This window comes from Plodia interpunctella, chromosome 12 (assembly GCF_027563975.2).
Source record: "Plodia interpunctella isolate USDA-ARS_2022_Savannah chromosome 12, ilPloInte3.2, whole genome shotgun sequence".
NCBI lineage: Eukaryota > Metazoa > Arthropoda > Insecta > Lepidoptera > Pyralidae > Plodia > Plodia interpunctella.
In genome coordinates, this window is record NC_071305.1 from 10,076,645 (window position 1) to 10,092,939 (window position 16,295).

The following is a 16,295-nucleotide window of genomic DNA, read 5'->3' on the forward strand; positions in this document are numbered from 1 at the left end:
GCTAAAATTGGAGAAAACTGATGAAGTAAACTTCGATTGCATGAGAATCGTGCCCCTAGTGCAAAAAAGAAGTGGACACCCGGGTTACCATTCTTAACAAGCTGTTAGTTTTATTATTATATAAAATATAATGATGAGTGATTGCTTCCTGACCTTGCCGTGAGTTTAAGAGTTAGCTAACAGGACCTTTAAGGACCTTTTAGCGAACTGATGATCAAACATTTAAAAAAGGGCAAAAGATTAAAAATTGACGGTCACGATAACGAGGTCCGGAAATAAAAATCCATACGTTCAAAGGTAATTCCGCTAACGATTTCTGTTAACTGGATTATTCTGGAATATTCCCAATTAAATCGGTTATAACTAGTTGAAAATACCCATGTGATTCTGTTCAATGTGTTCAAGTTCAAAGGTTTTTCATGCTGACCGTGAATTACTATTGTACTAAGAATATATGTTCTCGCTAAATGTAAAAATTACATACAGACAGTATTCAGGATGGAATATATGTATGAAAAACCTTTTACCGAGCCACGAGCAATAGCTAATATAAAATATACAAATCAAATCGTTTTTAAAGTCATATCCATTTTTAAACCTGGTAAAGATAAATTTTTCCGATGACACACCAAAAATTGATAAATATAAAATTTTAATAAACTTTTAAAAATAAATAAACGTTCGTGTCACAAAATGGAGTTTTAGTACAAAAATACCATTTAAATGTAAATAAGTATTCATTTATAAGCAATGTCTTTTCGAATTCTGCATTACTGAAACAGGTGGTTGCAGCTCGGAAATCTCTCGTTATATATAAGGGTGAGTTCACCCCGACTCTCCTCAGTCTCGTCGCGAAGCGCGCAGGGGGCGCGTCGCGATCTGTGCATCTTGAACATTTACGCGAATACTGAAGTTTTGTGTTTGTGAGTTGTGATTTGGAGGTAAGTTGGAATTAGCGCTTGTTTTATATAAATAATTATACAACACTCAGGGGCATTGGGTTCGTAACGTGGGTCTGTAAATAAATATATTAAATATAAGACAAATCACACAGATTGAGCTAGCCCCAAAGTAAATTCGAGACTTGTGTTATGAGATACTAACTCAACGGTACTACTTATATTTTTATAACAAATACACGGGATTGGCCCGGATTCTGATTGGCCCGTCTGATTGGCCCGGGTCTTGGATGTTTACCTATATAAGGTAAACATCCAAGACCCGGGCCAATCAGAAAAAGATCATTTTCCATCATGACCCGATCGGGGATCGAACCCGGTTCTCTCTCGGTTTAGTGAAAAGAACTTTACCACTGCGCCACCGAGGTCATCAAATATATATAAATATTTGCCCAAGCTGGGAATCGAAACTGGGATTTATTTTGTGGAAAATGTTGGTAATTTTAGAAATAGAAACAATAGCTATTCTGATTTTTAACGAAAGTATTATTTTAAACTATTTAGTAAGTATTATTAATTTGTTACAAATCGTATTTTACATGTTTACACAAAATTAAAATTCAAAGTTTTTTATTCAAGCTAGAATGATTTAAGCCTACTGCCGACTTCCAAAGCGCAGATTAAGAAGAACCGGCGCAACAAACTTTCTTTCAGCCTTTTCTCCAAAGACGCCAATTAAAAAATGTAGATCTTAAAAATATATTAAAAACTTAGTGGTCGAACGCACATTGTTGTTTATAATGACATAATTTAAATGAAAAATAAAATGCATTTTCAGTAAATTATTAAAAATTGACAAAGGATAAATAAAAAGCTAAATACCCTAAGTACCTGCACAGCAAACAGTATTAAGTGGTATCCACATGTAACGGCATACACCGTCAAAGATTCAATTTCGTGGTTTCACGAGCCTGGCTCTATCTAACGTTATAATACATTAACCGCAGAAATCTGAATAATATACTAGAAAACGCATCCTCCATTCATTCTATCGATTCACACTAATATTTTAATCGTACAGTGTGTTTGTTTGTCCTTCTTTCACGTCAATATGGTGTTGGATTGAGGTCATTTTTGGTGTGGAGATAATTGGCGAGCTGGTGAGTGACAAACGCTACTTTTAGCCCCAAGTGGAGCCGCGGTCAAAAACTACTATTTAATGCGATAAGAAATGTCTTTCTGACGCTAACGCGTGCAGATTATGACGGTCAATCTAATGATAGAAAGTAAAATTTAGATTCTTTCATGGATTTAGTAAGTACTTCGTAGTACCTACTAATTCCATGGATTCTTTTCAATTGCAATTGGCAACCTGTGACATGCGTCCAGCCTTCGTGTAAGGCGTAAATTCATGATAATTTATTATGTTATATAACGTTTTTATTGCTTATGGTTCGGTCCTAGAATAGCACCAAATTCAAATGTATACATTTATTATGGTTGTAATCGAGCGAGCCGGCGAGGGCCGCCATAAAAAATTTTCTTTTTTAATTATCAGTAATAAATGATTGTGTAAAAAGCTAAATCAGTTGAATACAAAGTTGTGCAATAAGTCTTGTGTGTCGTGAACTTAAAGCGCTTATTTATTCTCGGGAACAAACAACCACGCACCAGCTGCGAGCTCAAAAGAATTTCTTCGAGCTTGCACATATGTTATTAATATTTTTTTGTGACTTCATTTTAATTTTTCTGTCAAAATTTTCATAAGTAGATTTTTTAAATTCTAATTAAAAATTCTGAAATTTAGTAACATACCCGAGAGATATAATAAATAAATTGTTTATTTCGGTTGTATACAAATGATATAATACACAATTAATATATTCTTCTTCTTCTTCTATTATATTTTTTTTAGACGACCAGCAGTGATAAAGTGCTTGCCTCTGAACCGAGAGGTTCCGAGTTCGAACCCCGGTCGGGTCATGATGGAAAATGATATTTTTCTGATTGGCCCGGGTCTTAGATGTTTATCTATATACGTATTTGTTATAAAATATAATATCGTTGAGTTAGTATCCCATAACACAAGTCTCGAACTTACTTTGAGGCTAGCTCAATCTGTGTGATTTTATCCTGATATATTTAATATAATTATTTATTATTCGTGTCGATGGCAAATCTACAAAAGCTCTATTGGATTGGATACAAAATATTCATGCCAGAAACGAGCCGCTTGGATTGCTTCATCGGTAGCTGATATCAAGTCAGCCCGATTATTATATTTAGAATCTAATATTTACAGTTTCTTTTCAATTTTTGTATTGAAAACCCTACAATTGTTTTAAATATATATATATATATATATATATATATATATATATATATATATATATATATATATATATATATATATATATATATTATAATCAGCACTCGGATCACAATCATAACCTGTTTTGATATACCTTTTGACTATGTACATTATGTACTTTTATATATTATTAGAAAGAAAAAAAAAACATTGTAAGAAACATTAATGGTAAGCCGATCTGGCATGATAGGGACCAACACTGTTCAAATGAGTTTCTTTCGGCATTTCTTCTCAGCAGTGGTCGTTCCGAAATGCCAGTAGTTTGTAGCTTGTGAGAAATAACTATAAATATAAAGATTGACGAGAAAAAATGCCTGTGAAGGTCTAATTTCTGAATAAATGATTTGAATTTGAATTTGAATTTAAAGATCTTAATTTTAACGTGGTACCATCTCGTAGCAGCGTTGTAGCGCTGTCGTAGCACCGTAGACCTCGCAAACTCTGGCTTCATTGAAAGGATAAATAAAAAAAGAAATGTTTCTTTAAACTCTCGCAAGTTGTTTTTTTAAATTACACGGTCGTTGTCAGCTACATGGAACAGCATCCTGAACATGATCGCTGGCAGACTGAGTTTATCAAACATTGTTGCGCCATTTCGGGGGAAGTGGTAAAAAAAGTGACCATTTATATAAGTAATCTCAATGCACGCAGTTTATAAGTATTACTAACCAAAGTTCTGAGTCCTTATTAACTTGTTGTTACTAACCAATGAACAACATTCATTAACACACTCATCCGAAACATAGTACAAACATACTATGATTCGAGCATCGGGACGTCACAGCTACACCAACGTGAGTGAATGTGATTAGAGAGACAGTGACTGGAAATCAATAAATTAAAAATAATAATAAGAATCTTGAAAGAGAAAACAGCCAATTAATTAAAAATACGTTGCAAAATACCCCGCACGATCGCCTCTTTATAAAATGGCCGATAAAAATACACATTTAAAATCAGATACTTTGCAATCAGTTTTATGATAACACCTGCTTTCATGAGATAACATAAATATTGTGGTTTCATAAAGGTTTCCCCTTATAATAGCACACTATGTAAAAATTTTATTTTACTTCATTTCCAATACTTACATAAGTACAGGAAAAATGATCTATATGGTACCTACATTAAAAGCATTTTGGCACTTAAATAAAAATACAACAGAGGTCATTCCTAGCTGTCATCATAAGACCATATAAATTTTCGCGTTTAAAATATAAGTTTAAACTATAATTCTGTGATAAGTATATCACTATATCGAATAGAAACACACAAATCCTCTCTCATTTGAACATGTCTCTAGTTTCATTCGTGGATGTGACGCCATAAAGCCTGGGATCCTAATTTAAAAAAACTTAAAATTTCGAAGACTCGGCGGTAGTTTACCAATAAAGCCACCTATCTGACGTCAACCTCTTTGAGAATGCTGTTAGGGGTGAAAGTCTTGACAAGTGAGGGGTCACCTGTCAAGGTTTTTATCTCTATAGTTGCTTTGTTTACAACTACGGGTGTTTATGAAGTGAAACGTAGACAAATCCATTCCAGATAATATTAGAGAAACAAAAAAAGTATCAGGGTTAATCCTATAATGAAGTGAATCAATATAGAATGAGAGCTAACCTCGCTCGATACAATTAGTCGACTATCGACTAACTACTAATTAACCCGTTGACACACTTTTTAGACTATTTCGGCGTGAGATCTCTCTCTGATATCTTTCTCTGTTTTTCCTTAGACATAGAAAGTTGAAGTTCAGAGTTCTCTTTCCTACATTGTCGTCTTCACATCGCGCAGTCCTCAGGTATCAACATGCATGTCTCCCTTGACTATATCAAGCCAACAGTTTATGCAGTATGTGATCTTATCACATGAACATCTATAAATGCCTAATTTACGTTCCGTAATTAATTTAATTGGGCTAAAATAATTATAACCTTTTTCGAAATCAACGACTACCGTACCAACCGGTGCAAATGCGCCGGCCAAACAATTGTTATATCTATTGTATCTCGATTCTGCGCGATTCGACGAGTATCAAAATTTTTGTTTATTTTTTGCACCCTTCGGCTGTAGCTTCTATCTAGCAATACAATTCAGTATTTTCATAAAAAGCAAAACAACATAAAAAACAAAATGCTGTCTTTTCATACACAGTAATACCATACACAGAACATTCAAATTCGTATGGAAATTTAAAAATTGAATGGTTTTCCATAAAGCTTACGGCTTACATTACTTACGTAACAATAAAATAACCTATATCATCAACAGCTCTTTGGAACCCACTGCTGGGTATAGGCCTACTTCCGTCTACGCCAACACGTCAATTTGTCTGCCCTGCGCTATCATTAACCACCGAAGTCAAATATCATTAACCAGTCAATCCAGCATCCGGCCGGCCGTTACGAGCCGAGTATACATACTGTCACTCAAAATTTTCCGGAATCTGTACATATAACCAAGTTATTTTGCAAAAAGCCTCTTCTTCCACACAAAATTCGTTCAAAGCTGCAATATCCCTTCAAGTTGGACCTCCACAGCCGCCTTCTGGCAGCCCAATGAATAATTCCAAACACATTGCTTAAGGCTCCGCTGCCTCGAAAACAATCAAAAATAACTTAAAAATTACGGATTTTTCATAACATAGTCATGTTGCACGAGTCCATGAATGAAAAAATTTATTAATTTTATAGAATAAAAATAAAATTATTTTAGTAACTTATTTAAAAACACTTGTGCTATTATTGTTTTTTATATTTATAGTTTTTAGGATGTTACGGAGATTGGTGTGTTCGATAAAAATGAAAAATCATTTTTATCGAACACACCAATCTCCGTAGATGCAAGACGTAGTTATTCAGAATATGTATAATAGAAATAAAAGGTATAATAGAAAGAATATAATAACCGAGTTAAAATACTAAAATACCTTACAAATATGTTTGTACAAAATTTTAAGCGAATTTTGTATAATTTTCAATTAAATATACCTATATATACATATATATATATACATGTTCATTGGTCTGCTCGAACAATTCAGATACTTAGTTGTAAAGAATGTGTTGTGTTAATGTCAAAAAATCGGAGAAGTACATGTTGGTTGATATGTTTTGTGAGGAATAGGAGAATTGGGTGAGCGTGACAATGGTCTGAGAATTATGAATTCTGAAAACCGTATTCCGTAACCGTATGAGAATTCGTATATATGGAAGAAAACAAAGTAAGTAACTGAGCGGGTCCCGAGCCCCGAGTCCCGATGGTGTATGGCCGAGGAAAACATAGAAGCGAAGCGAAGAAAGTGCTTAAAAGAGAAAGATAGAAAGAACTATTGGGAATTAGGAAAGACTTGGTATGACATTTGTTCACTAAATTAAATAAATAAATAATTATTGTATGAATTGATGAGTTTAATACAATCTCTATGGTGTAGTATCATGCTCGAGGCGCTTTTGTAAGTCCTAGGTTCGATTCCGCACTTGAGATTTTAAATTTTCTTTTTCTAGTTTAGCGTACTTGATATAACATCTCAAAAGGAATATCATTCTCAATCAAAAATCACATCTAAAAAGAATTAATATTTGATAAACCATAGATAAAAGAAATATATGATAAAGGAATTCGTGTAATAGAATGCAATTTCAATATCTTCATTCCAGTGAATGTTTGTACTGAAAGCGAATGGTTAAAGTTAGGTATATCATTTATCTCACGGTTCCGAATGAATGACTAATATCAAGCCAGATGTATTTTGTTGAATATTATTGACTATACTTCGATATTGTGAACATGCAATAAATTTATTATAAAACTTAAATTAAATTTAGTTTAGTGAAGAGCTTATAAAAATGCCATTATAAAGATCATTTCGTGTAACGAGCTGCGATCATTATATACTCATTTCATACGTTACGTGTCAAAGCTTGTAGTTATTTAAGTAGATATTGTAGCAAAACAAATGCGAAGCAATCAGAGGCGACTCCACACACATGGTCCAATGAGATGAATGAAAAGCGAATTTGAATTCGCTCTGTAATATTTTGAAATCCAAGAATCGGCGTGACCTTATAATTTTACCACGAAACGCTGATGTTTTCCTAATTTAGAGAAAACTTTATTATTAAGTTACTGTAAATCTGGAACTTTTAAAAACCTTATTTCCAAGGTCTTAATTTTAATCTATAACGAAAGTACCACGAGTAGAATTTGATACAAAGGTCGTCTGCTGCATGGGTGGCTCACTCTCATCTACGTCGGCCGCCAAACAGGAGTGCTTGCATTGTTGTCTTTCTGTTTGAAGGGAGAGGCAGTGTAATTACAAGGTACTGCGGCAAAATATTCTATGCCACAAAGTAGGCAACGCGCGCGTGACACCCCTTGTGTTGCAGGCGTTGATAGGCTGTAGTGACCACTGACCATCTGGTGGGCCGCGTGCCTGTTTGCCTGCTGGGTAGTATAAATAGAAGTTTAATAGTATTTAAGATAGTTATATTGTTTTAGAATACATAGATCGACCAATCAGCGCAAGATTGTAACGTTAAATTTCTATTATATAGTATATATTATATTGTCGAAATGATATTTGCTGATTCTTGATCCATTCCGCAACTCCCCTCGAAATCTCTAGGGTTTGCTTCACTTTATCACACACGCCAGTCTCACGTACCATGTTGAACGTATAACAATGCAAAGGAGATCTGAAAATAGTTTTATGTAAAGAATAAAACGTAATGGAAATATGATAAGGTTAAGAGTTTGAATGATTTATGAACGCGCTGTTGTCTAGAACCAAGCGCGAGGCAACCAAGGAACATATAGCCTGAGCAATTCATATGCAACAATAACGTTTCCAATGAGATTTGACGTCAGTCAGGCGTCAGTAAAATCACAACCACATCCTTAAAATTTGTAAGTTTTATTTTTTAATTCGGATATATGGGCGTCACTGCCGATAATGCATCTGAGAACACACGAGGATGAGAAATAGTCGTAAAATAACAGCGGACGTAAGTTAGTTCGGAATATTTGTTAAAACTTTATGTTTCTTCTTCTTTGTCCAACACTTCTCCCACTTTATTTGGGGTCGGCTCTCCTCGTACATGTGCGAGTTTGTTTCGCGCCAGAGGGGTCTACTCCGAGTTGCCCGGGGTTCGAGCCTGGCTTTATTGATCTCTTTTTCCATGTTGCTTAGCCACGTGGCTGGTAGTCTGCTAAACCTTTGGGTTTTTTAACAATAAAAGATTTATGTTAGTAAAAACAACAATTAGTAGCTGACTTTGAAATGATTATATCTGATCGGCTGAAACAGATCAAATACACATGCTACAAACAAACCCGCGGGAAAAACAATTTTGTCCCCATAAGTGTAATTATGAGATCTCTCTGACAACAACAAAAGCAAAAAATATCATTTTTGTTAAAAAAAAATATTATGCTTCGTGGTTGTGTCTCGTCCATATTTCGTCATAATTAATTCACCAACACCAAATTTCGGGATGTTGTCCCGTTTAATGAATTAACAGATTTATAATTCATGGTCACTTCAATAAAGTGTTTTAATTAATCCTGTCAATGCTACTCCAACTTTTGTGCCATAATCCATATTACATTAAATATAAATTATTTAAATGTGAACATTTACGTATGTTTGACCTTCGACCTTCTTTCACGCCAATATAACTCAGGATTCGCTTACAAAATTTTTTGTTTTATGTGTTTAGACATTGTTTAGTGGCAAAACTATAGTTTTTAAGTTTTGCAGATTCGGCTCTGATAGAATTAATTTCATTCGGCATTTCTTCTCATAGTGGTCGTTCCGAGTGCTAGTCGTTGTAGACAGAGAATGATATAACAATGTGTAGCGAAAAAGAGCTCATGAAGGTCTAATTTCTGAATAAATGTTTTCACTTTGATCTTAGTATTAATAAATAAATGAGGACAAACCACACATATTGAGCTAGCCCCAAAGTAAGTTCGAGACTTGTGTTACGGGATACTAACTCAACGATACTATATTCTATAACAAATACATATATAGATAAACATCCAAGACCCGGGCCAATCAGAAAAAGATCGTTTTCCATCATGACCCGACCGGGGATCGAACCCGGGACCTCTCGGTAGTGGCAAGAACTTTACCACTGCGCCACCGAGGTCGTCTTAAAATGATATAAAACAAAAATCGTGTTTATTTGTACGAACAATAATTGTATTATTTTTCTGAGCTCTGAAATCATTAAGCAAGAAAGACAAGGCACTAATTAAGATGAATTATATAACAAGTAGTTACGAAGAGTTCATTCTTTGTTGTATTCTAGTTTAGATTTAATAAAAAAGAAAAATACTGAGATTTTTATGATTATTATAAACTAGATTGGTTTTTAATATTTGAACAGTCGTAAAGTCACACCTGAATCTTCTAAATTAATTAATTCATAATCCAGGCTTCACATCTCACAATGAAAATGGAATGACTGTAAACCTTTCCTCAATCGAAAGAACGAACGAACGACGCTCATTCACCCTCTTAGGGTTAGAATTTCGAAACGTCTCCTAGTCACAATCTGGCAAATTTCATATTCGTGAATTCTGTACACACAAACACGCCTTGCATTCTATTTCAATACAAAATTAATCAAACCGCTCGCTCATTCGCTTATTATTGCATTGTTTGTGTAATTTATATCAGTTACAATGCTGCGGTCGTGGTCAGCGCTAAGTTCGACAGTGTACACTGCAATACAAACTCCACTGTTGCGTAATGGCTTATTTTCGACCGGATAACTTTGTAATGAATGACTAATAACTTCGTTGGAGAACCGAACTTTCATTACCAAGCAAGTTTCATCCATCATTCAAATTTTGCCGAGTATTTTGACACTTTCCAACATTTGCACTCGTTTCGAATTGTTTTCAAATTTTAATAATTTTATTTCTTCTGGGGTTCTTTTTAATATTGATGGTTACATAATATTAATAATTTCATTAAATATAATACGGAACTGTGTTTATTTTGAGGAAATAGACGAATAGAAAATTTTTAAAGCGTACTAGCTTTTGCACGCGGCTTCGCCCGCATGAATTTCATAGCAAAATCTCAGTACCGTACGTACGTAGATATCCCGTACCGTTTCCTACATATTGTGCCATCATGTTTTTTGCAATGTGTCCCGTCCTGTTTCCCACTACGTGTCTCCTTCCCATTTCCCGCTCCTACTCCCACTCCCGTTTTCTGCAACGCGTGCCGTCCGATTTTCCATGACGTTTTACGTCCCGGTTTATTATTAACCACAAACGTAAATTAAACATATTGTATGTATGTAAATACAAATATTTACTATTACTGTTATTTACTACAAAAAGTAAGTGTGCCACTTTTCAGGATTTTATCTTGAAAATTGTATTAAGTCCCATACAATCTTTCACCTCCCTTTTGAAGGGGTTGAGGGTTAATTTTCAGAAAAATCTGAAACACATATTCATAACTTTGTTGTAAACAACCAAAATCCATATTTTAAAGTCACTCAAGTCACTATTCAACGGTGTAGAACTTTCATATTTACAGCTTTTCACCCCTTTCACCCCCCTCGGAGTAGAATTTCCAAAAATCTTCTCTTAGTACTCGCCTACATGCCAAATTTCAGCTTCCCGCCCAGCAGTTTCGGGTGTATGTTGTCTGTCAGTCAGTCAGTCAGTCAGTCAGTCAGTCAGTCAGTCAGTCACTCAGTAACGGAAGAGTTTTATACTAATATATATATTGATACATACTGCGCCCATTATATCTACATCAGACTTTAATCGATATAAACAATTTGTTTATATTCTGTTTACACCTTTCTACAAAATTTTAAAGTAAATCGGCTCCGTGGATTGTTATTTTCCTACAGGACCCCCCTCATTTTCCGGGATGAAATGTCTATAAGATGTTAACCCGGTATTCTGAGGCATTTTTGATTCATAATTAGTTTTCAATTATCCTACGGGAACCTGACCATTTATCGGGATGAAATGTATCTAAGATGTTAACCCGGTACCTACATACCAAATTTCAAGCAAATCGATCCAGTACATTTCGAGTGATGCGCGTTCAAACAGGCAGACAGACAAAAAATTCCAAAACTATATTTTCGTCATCTATATCAGTAACTAAGTATATTCCATGAAGAATTTTAAAAAAATATACCTAGACCTTAGACCTTTCTTCAATTTTATTATATGTATTGATTTATTCATACTTACATACTAATATTATATATGCGAAAGTCGTATCTGCGGGTTTGTCAATCTCTTCACTTACATGGCTAAACTATTGGGCCCATGAATTTGAAATGAGTACAGTTAATGACCTGACGCCAGACTTAGACTACCGCGAGTGGAACTACAGACATCAGTTACGATTAATAATCTCATATCAGCTTCAAATCTTGGCTCTCGCGTCTCTGCCCGCCTAAACCAGTATTTGAGACCAACAAATATGGAAATACGATGTTTTCTTGACTGAAACAATCCATTGTCATTGTTCTAGACTCGACTATATTATGAAGTTTTCGTTTTGTATGGTCACTGTGCTGCGAAACAATACGATCCTAGTTTTATTGAATTTTATTTTTGAAACATTCTATTGAACAACATTTTCTATTCAACAAGAACAAGATTTGTTTGGCGATAATATAAGCTTGTGTCAGGAAAGATTTTTTTTTAAACACCACAAATAATATTAATAGGTGAGTTATCGGTGAGAAAAACTGATGATATTCATACTATCTGTTGGATGAAATGAAACGCAACCAACCAGTAGTAGTATCTATTTATCTATGACTGAATGTCTATTGCCATCTGTCACTTTATAGCGTTCGTTTTGCCGCCAATAAAATATCATGTTATCCGAAAATCACTAGTTTATTTTATCACAAAACTACAATATTCCTACACTATCCATCTCCATTGACGACCTCGGTGGCGCAGTGGTAAAGTTCTTGCCATTGAACCGAGAGGTCCCGGGTTCGATCCCCGGTCGGGTCATAATGGAAAACGATCTTTTTCTGATTGTCCCGGGTCTTGGATGTTTATCTATATATGTATTTGTTATAAAATATAGTATCGTTGAGTTAGTATCCCATAACACAAGTCTCGAACTTACCTTGGGGCTAGCTCAATCTGTGTGGTTTGTCCTAATATATTTATTTATTTATTTATTTATTTATTTATAATATAATGATAGAGAGAGAGAAAATGGTGCTTTTGTTTCGTTCTCTGTCTCAAAAACTACTGAACTAATTTTGATGAACTTTGGTATAGAGATAGACGAAACGTTTAAGAGTAACATAGGCTTTTTTTTTTAAATCCAGGCGTTGCCGAGGCGGGCCACTATTTGTTATAAATATAACTGCTAAATATAGAGCCTTCCTATTTTTTCTTCGTGAATTGAATTAATTTTGAACTCGTTTTTTAGAGGGAAAATAGTCTCAAATTGAAATTAAACGAAATTGTACATTTTGCAACAAGCTCTCTCAAGTTTTCGAGTAAATCCAAATCAATTTGCTCGCAGAATTTTTAACGATGTCCAGTCAGATATAGACGATAAACATCATCCGTCTGTCTGACTGGACTAATTGGATATCTTCTTATAACTTATTTTGAATTTCCGTATTATTTTCATTTAACTTCGTGCATACGTATTTATGCATTGATTAGCTTTTACGAGAAAATAAATTAAGTATAAATTAAGTATAGAAAGTAACTTATATGTTATATGCGAGCTAACTTAGCTAGACAAAGCGCTTCCTTTCCAATTTCAATAGCCAAAATGAGAAAAATTATCTTCGTTAATTTGTATAAGGAAGGAAAATATTGCGTTTATCCTGTAGCATTTGATCGGGTTATTTTTATATCCTTTATTTTATCTCTTTAGTGATATATCTTGAAGAATGTATAGTTTTCAAGCAATCCTAAAATAAGATTATAATTTTATAAGAATTATATCTGAATATAAAAATTTTTGTACTAACCAGGCTCTAAGTATTTGTTTATGCAAAAATATCTGACGCAATTATATAAATACAAGGAATGCAAACTTATAATTGCCGAACTACGAATACAGGTACACAAAGTGTGAATGACGGGCGATGGCACTACAGTTCAAATTCTTGTTATTGTTGTAAAACAAAAACTCCGCGCACGTAACTTTGTATAGTATGTACAACAATGGTACATCCAGAGATGGTAAATGGATTGATGATTTGGATGGGTGGTTTAGAACTAAGGTAATTCTAGTAGTCTTACTCCAAATAGTAATAGCCTATGCATGTACTTAATATCCTGTTCCATTGAGATAGCGAGACAGATATCGAGCAAATACCCGCACGCACATTTCTGAACAAATTAGCACTGACATACACATGTTTAGTTCAATTTACATGTCGCGGCTTGCATGTTAATAGTTTATACGCCTTTTACCATAATTATTAAATAATAATATATCATAATTCTGAAGTATATATACATTCTTTTATTAAAGATTGAAGATCACTTTTTAACCTTACGAAGTAACAGAGCCGTGAGTTGCATAGTCTTAAGCTTAACTGCTCAGCGTGCCCATTGGTGGAATTAAAAAAGATATGTTTAATTTTTTTTTCACAGCCTGTTTATATGCCCCACTGCTGGGCAAAAGCCTCCCCTTTTCTCCTATAGGATTCTGTCTTGTGCTGTTTGTTGCCAACAATTCTAAATAAAGTAAACTATGAGAACAATTTCGGTTTGTTATCCTATTCTAAATCATAGATGCAACCATAGATAAAAGAAATATACTATGGATGCAACAGTTTAATGAATAGATGGAACCACTGAGCCAATATTGGTATTGTAAAAAATTATACATACAAACAAAATTTTGCGAATCTCTCTCTCTATGCTTATGTTTTACCGAATGCTTGCAGCTGTCTTATATAGACTGAAATTGCAGGAACTACTCTCAAGTACTGCACTCATAGGAGAGGGGAGGATATTGGCACTTCCTGCGGCGTCAGCAAGTCGCGTCCATTCTTCGAGACTGTCGTTGTCATATACTATATTTCAAGTCAATAAAAAAGGTTATAGTTTTAATTTTAGATGCATTTGCAAATGTCTTGTCCTTTTAATATTCATTTCCTTCTGTTCCACTTTCTTTTTGGTGTGTGAAACACAACAATCAGACTTTGGTTGTGGAAATCTAACTATAAGTCCAAAGTAAATATTTTTTTTATTGCCGTTGATTTAGGCCAGACCTGTGACTGTGAAATCACGAACCTAATGAAATAAAATTGTAATAATTAAATAATATAATAATTAATTTAATTATTTTACTTAAATTGTAGGTCTTAACATTAATTATTCGCTACACGAATACTATATTTGTTTTATCTATTTTTAAAAAGGGAGCTAGTATCCCAAAACAGAAAAAAATTATTAAAATCTTTGTGATTTGACTGTACAGTAGACTTACCATCAACTTTCACGAAACGATTCAAATGCACATCGGTTTAGGAACCTGAATTGAATCACATTAGTATTACAATTTAACTCGGTGGTACGAATTTACATGCAGATCAGTGTTCAGATTATTAGGCTGGCATTCTTATTAAAATATAATAGTAAACCCTCAGTATTTATATACCCTTTAACTTTATTAAATTACTAAAATTTCGGGATAAAAAGTACTCTACATACACACATATATTCTGACAAACTTTCGCGTTTATAATATGAGTAGGACTTTCGCTCGGGTGCATCAATAAATTTTGATGTTAACTTTAACTTGCGCAGAAAGCCTCCAAACCTATGCCATTTTATCTAAACGAGGGCGGCGCGCAGGTTAAACCTAATGTCAAAGTTGACTGGTGCAACCTACTCTTAGTAGATTTCCTAGCGTCATTATTTCCTATCTCAATTACCCGAGCCATGCACAGTGAAATGTACCAAACATTTCCATACAAATTGCCGTATGTACGGCATAGTGGGTTAGCAGCGCCCGTGTCCCAGTTACTAGACAGTTATTGAGCACACGATGCAGTGGTAACACAATTCTAGTGTTGCATGTTCGATACATGCGTGGGAGAAATTTCATAAAGCCCTTTGATGTGATGTAGGTACAGTCGACAATACAAGACCTAATAAAAAACCTAAACCATCATATTACAAATTCGCTACTGTTTCCACGACGTAAAAGTCTATGTAGGGCAATTTGACACGCTGTTGACTGATCTATTGATTTTAATTTTTTAAATGTACAGTCAACAGCAGGCGAAGCTGTAAAATCACTGCAAAATTACCACTATCATAGACGCATATAGTTACAAGTATTGACGTGCGCTTGACTCTACGTTCAACAACTTGATTTGATATCGAAATCACAGAACAATATGTAGATCAGAATAATTATCAACTTTTTGAGACTATACTTACCTACTAATATCATAATACTTCATATTATAAATAAACAAATGATAAAAATAGCAAGCGACTAGGAGTGAATGCTCGATTAAGCAGAAAAAAAAGTTGTACAACAAAAACACAAAAAGCAATATTCTGAAAAATGTTAGAAAGAGACATTAAGATATTTTGAAGCCAATCAATATTTCGAAAAAATAAATAAGTAAGTACATCCCCAATACCTTGAAAAAAGGAAGCCTGCTATTGACAAATAGCATTTCTGCTCCTCCTATAAAGATCAAACGATAAACTTCGTCTTTCCTTTACAGATAACCATGCCACAACCCGACCAAACAGGAAAGGGAGTGTCAATGTAGTGAATAGTGCAGTGTAGTGTAGTGAAAATGACTACGTACAGTGAGCTGAACGACACAGTGATCCGGGCGTACGACGAGGGGTTCCCCCTCTTAATGCCCAAGTGGGGGTACGTGGTGTCCGCGTTTGTGTTGTTCCTCATCGGGTTCTTCGGGTTCTTCCTCAATCTGATGGTGATTCTTCTCATGTTCAAGGATCGACAGGTGAGTTACAATCTTAATATTTATTGTGTGATTAATTACTAA

The 16,295-nt window shown here is 34.4% G+C and overlaps 1 protein-coding gene across 2 annotated transcripts in view; it reads left to right on the forward strand.

Annotated features, from left to right (window-relative positions):
* The first annotated feature begins 849 nt into the window (after positions 1-849).
* Positions 850-16,295, forward strand: part of LOC128674362 (parapinopsin-like) — a 36,677-nt gene continuing 21,231 nt past the window's right edge. Inside the window, exons 1-3 of one of the 2 annotated variants that reach the window (XM_053752857.2) lie at positions 851-941; positions 14,231-14,357; positions 16,005-16,253. In XM_053752857.2, the coding sequence (XP_053608832.1) occupies positions 16,080-16,253 (174 nt within the window). In that variant the 5' untranslated portion in view covers positions 851-941; positions 14,231-14,357; positions 16,005-16,079. Of the gene's footprint in view, positions 942-14,230; positions 14,358-16,004; positions 16,254-16,295 lie in introns of both variants that reach the window. The other variant, XM_053752858.2, reaches the window with a different exon arrangement.